This window comes from Ostrea edulis, chromosome 6 (genome assembly GCF_947568905.1).
Source record: "Ostrea edulis chromosome 6, xbOstEdul1.1, whole genome shotgun sequence".
In the NCBI taxonomy this organism is placed as follows: Eukaryota; Metazoa; Mollusca; class Bivalvia; order Ostreida; family Ostreidae; genus Ostrea; species Ostrea edulis.
The window spans coordinates 86,625,650-86,630,154 of record NC_079169.1 but is presented as its reverse complement, the minus strand read 5'-3'; the positions used below and the strand labels follow the sequence as shown (position 1 = coordinate 86,630,154).

General features: G+C 33.4%; 1 protein-coding gene across 1 annotated transcript in view; it reads left to right on the top strand.

Annotated features, from left to right (window-relative positions):
• LOC125648196 (uncharacterized) overlaps positions 1-2,153 on the top strand; it is an 11,240-nt gene extending 9,087 nt beyond the window's left edge. Inside the window, exon 5 of the mRNA XM_056142492.1 lies at positions 323-2,153. Coding sequence (XP_055998467.1) covers positions 323-603 — 281 coding nt within the window. The 3' untranslated portion in view covers positions 604-2,153. The remainder of the gene's footprint in view (positions 1-322) is intronic.
• The last annotated feature ends 2,352 nt before the right edge of the window (positions 2,154-4,505 follow it).

Below are 4,505 nucleotides of genomic sequence, written 5' to 3'. Positions count from 1 at the left end.
ATGGTGGTAAGTATGAGAATGGTACAATGACAATGGGTCTTTTTCTCATAAATATGTTAGTATAATTTTTAAAGTTAAAAAATTTCCATCAGAAATTGATCTTAGGATGGCTTTACCTCAAGTGGCCTACACAGGATGAATGTTTAATTATTGCCAGAATTAAGAAAAGAAGAAAAAAGATAGTTGAGTTTGCAAAAGAGAATATTACGTTTCCAAAAAGTGTCAGATTCTAAAAAGTTGAAGATTATAATGTCATTGTTTAACAACATGTCAGAATTTAAAAATTTAGGGTTTTTTTTTGTAAAAATGTATATATTTTCAGCTTGTAAAGAAAAAAAGATGATCAAAGAAAAGTGTCCTGTGTGTGGGGGACACACAAAAAAGGTGGAGAAAAACATCCGAGTAACTTTTCTGTTTTCAACAGAATCGAAAAGAGATGAAAAAGCAACCATCTTTAAAGATACTTTGGAGGAAGTCATGAAGGACACATTTACTATTGAATCAAAGGCAGCTTGCTTAAGCGTACTATTAGAGAAGTTGCCAATCAAGTTTAAATCCCAAGTTTCGGCACGTAACACTTTTTACGATATTAGTGATTGTTAAATGTTGCAAGATGAATGCAGTCACACACCTTCAGTTCACCTACAATGTAGATGTTGCCCTTTTTTTTGGTAGCTAATTTTTTTTTAAAGACCTTTTTAGATTTGTTTGAATTCATTATTACTAAGGAAGTATTAGAAGTACAAGAATGTAGGATTTGCACTTACTGTAGACGCATGTATTTTTGTGTCGCCTGCGTTACGCAGTGGCGACATATAGGGATCACTATCCATCGTCTTGCGTCGTCACAAAAAATTTCTGTCACAGTTTTCTCAAGAACCACATGGGGCAACTCCCTGATATTTGGCACAGAGCATCAGTGTGGCCAACTGTATTGTGTAAGACATTTTCGAATCTGTTGCTTATCAACTTCCTGTTTAGTGACAAAAACCATTCCAATAATTTACTTTTTCAACATTATACGTGATATATTACATATAGAATGAACAAGCAGGCGACACGTCTTCCGGGGAAGACTTAATACTGCGTTTTGTATTATTATGCGACATAGGTTTCAGCTAGAAGTTCTTAGATTTGTTTGAATTTTTAGTTACTGTAGAAGTATTGCAAGTATTTAGCCTATGCACTTACTGTAGACACCTGAATTTTTTTTCATTTTGCAGAATTTGTTGTTTGATGTACAATAGCACTATCAAATATAATGAAGACCTAATGTCATCAATGTTCTGTTTTGCTTTTAAATTATTTTACATCATGATAAAGCAATAACTTTTATAGCAATGGGTATAATATTTATTGTCAGTATTACAGTCTTATTTTTGTTCAGTATTGCTTTTCAAATATGATGTTTTTTATTCTAGTCATTACAACCAGTCCATTCCATTTTTTCACTAGTCATCATATTTAGAAGTACTAACACTTAAGGACCCTCTATATACTGCACACTAAAAAGTTGTCATTTCATGTTATTTTTATGCAGTTAAACTGATCTGCTCTCATCTAATTTATTGATTTCTCCAAATATTACTTGATATATATTAAATTCAAACATTTCTAACATTATGCTAAGTAATGTTACACTTTATTTGCATGTATTTTTCCCATTTAAATAAACAACCCTGATTTGCGTTCAGCAATAGTCCAATGCTATGGCGTATGCTATTTTGAAAAATTTTCCTCAGAGTAAATATCTGCTTTCCTACAATGAAGATGAAATAGATGGCTCAGTATTTACACCTTTATATGAAATAATTTTTCAATGTCTAGAAAAAAATTTTCATCAGTGTATCTAGTGTCCTTAATTGTTTGTTCATTAACCTTTGAAGTCCACATTTGATATCTTTTTTTGTTTTGTTTTGAAAAATGCATAATTCCAAGGGTGCTAAAGAATGTTTTGATTATTGCATTATACTATTTTGTTAAATATTGTCACAGGTTGTGCCAATAAAATTTTCAATCTTGAATAAATCTGATTTATTTCATAGCGAAAGGTTATGATATTTGGATAACCCAAATTAAATGTCACAGTTTTAATATGGAAAGTGTGAAATTAAATTAATGCAGTATTCATGCAACAGTCATTGGTTGAATTATTTTGCGCATTAGAAAATGTTTGCTTAATATATTCAAGTGATAAAAGCTCGATATTTTCCAATAATGAACATTGTAAATATCCATCAAACTTATAACATCCAAGGAGCAGAATAACCCATATCTATTATTTTGAGGTCATTCAGATGAGGCTTGTAAGCCATGGTCCTGTGTCACGATAGGCGTTAGCACGATAAAGAACCCTCACTGCTCAATTCGCCCGAAGGTGACGTCTCTATAAGAGTGAAAAATTCGAGAATGAGACGTAAAGCAGCATATAAACACATTATTCTGAGGTCACAATGGTTTAAGGTTAAGGTTCAGACTGCTCTTTAAAAAAGTCCACTGGAGAACCTTTGCCTACTGGACATACACGTAGTTCACAGATCTTTAAGGAGTAACAGATTACTGTTCATTTTGTATGTTAATGGGTGGAATTTGGACACTTGTCCAATCAATATGTTTACGAGACAGTTTTAGTTTATGGAAACAATGATACTCTCTTGGAAATTTGTTCGGCCCATAACTTTGGTGCGTGCACCAATGTTTCTTGTTGTGTTCACTGAAAAGAGAAAACTCTCTGACAGATACAGGGTACAGGTGTACGAACCGCTTCATTGATATTCTGATGAAAAGTAACATTGTTCTCTCGGCGTCGCTGCACATTTATGATATTGTGATGAGAAGTAAAATTATTCTCTCAGCGTCACTAAACACATTCCTTTTACAGGACGGAAAACATTTGACGTACTAGTTTTTTTTATTATGTTCATTGGATAAAAAAATTCTCTGACAGATACAGGGTAGAGAATAATATGACACTCATCAAAATATCAATGAAGTGGCTTTTACACCTGTCTCGGCGTCATTGCACACACTCCTTTTACGGGACACTCGCGTGTATTCCCTTTGTTCTATTGTTAAAGTACGGATGTATTTCCTTTGTTCTATTGTTAAAATTGTGTCCTTTGATCTATTGTTAAAAGTAGATCATGACCGTGACCGTGACTGATTTTTTTGTTGTCATACATGACCAGACCTGTGACAGAACTGTCATGCCACAACTGGAGATTTGAAAATTTTCAGCTGGAGTTTTGGTCTGATAACTGGAGATTTTTTATCGACATTTTTTTTTTACCGTTTTTGTGTGTTCATTGGCTAATGAAATCATGCTACTAGTAGTTTTTTTTTGTGTTACAAGTGTCTGAGTTCATAATCATCAGATCCTTTTTGTGTTGAGAACATTGATAATTCCTTTTTGTGTTAAGAACATTGATAATTCTTACGTCAATACCTTAAAAACCACAATTATAAGAAAAAAACTTGTTATATTTATATATTTATTACAGAGATTATCAGATAACAAGTTATATCAATTATCACTTTTCAGAAAAGTTGACCAACATATTAGATCTAGGCCTACTAACAAATTTAAACTCACTTGAGATTTCAGCACTGGTGAGCTAAATAATATAAAGAACATGTTCTCACATAAAAGAACTACATTGAATATCTGAAAACGTGTTTTTTTTCTCAGTGAAACGTGTAGTGAACAAATATATGTTACAAGACTTGGCCACATACTATTTATACATGCATGTGTAAATAAATATTGAGAAAATTCGAACTGTGCACACCCATCGTCGTCTTGCCGTATCCATCTTTGAAAATACAGTTCAGTTAGAGATAATCCATTCTAATACAATTGTGTCATTCTGTCCACACATATTACGAACATCTTCAGTGCCCACTTTCTTTTCCCACCTGCTCCTTACCAAGGTTTCAACAGCATCAAAGATCGTCCGACTTCAACTGTCCGTATCACTTCCTAATCACCAGAGCGTGTGCCAAAAAACAATCTTTTTAATCATCCACTAATTGTTTATTATCACTAATTGCTGTGTAATCATAAATAAACTCCTCAAATGGCTTCAGTAATTACTGTACCCTCGTTAATTGAGGTTTACCTGTGCAGTCACTGTGACAGAAAAATAGACGACTTTCGATTGTCTCGGGGTTTTTCCTTATCAATATCGAAAAATGGCGCTCAGAAAATTTTTGTCGTTGAAAATTTGAAATGACGGAAGATTTTACATTTTAACGGAAGGAACGGAAGGGGGGCTCAAATTCGGGAGATTTTGTCTTCCGACGGAAGAATCACAGGTCATGATGACTGATTCTTTTGTTTATACATACTATACAGACGCCTATACTACTGATCAGATTAGTTCTATACGATACAACATCCTTTCTGTAGCATTAAGAACTGCATAGCGAAACATCATGATCTCTTCCACACAGTGCTAATATTAGTAGCAGAGATATCAGTATTAGAGTTCCGCAGGTGTTATTAA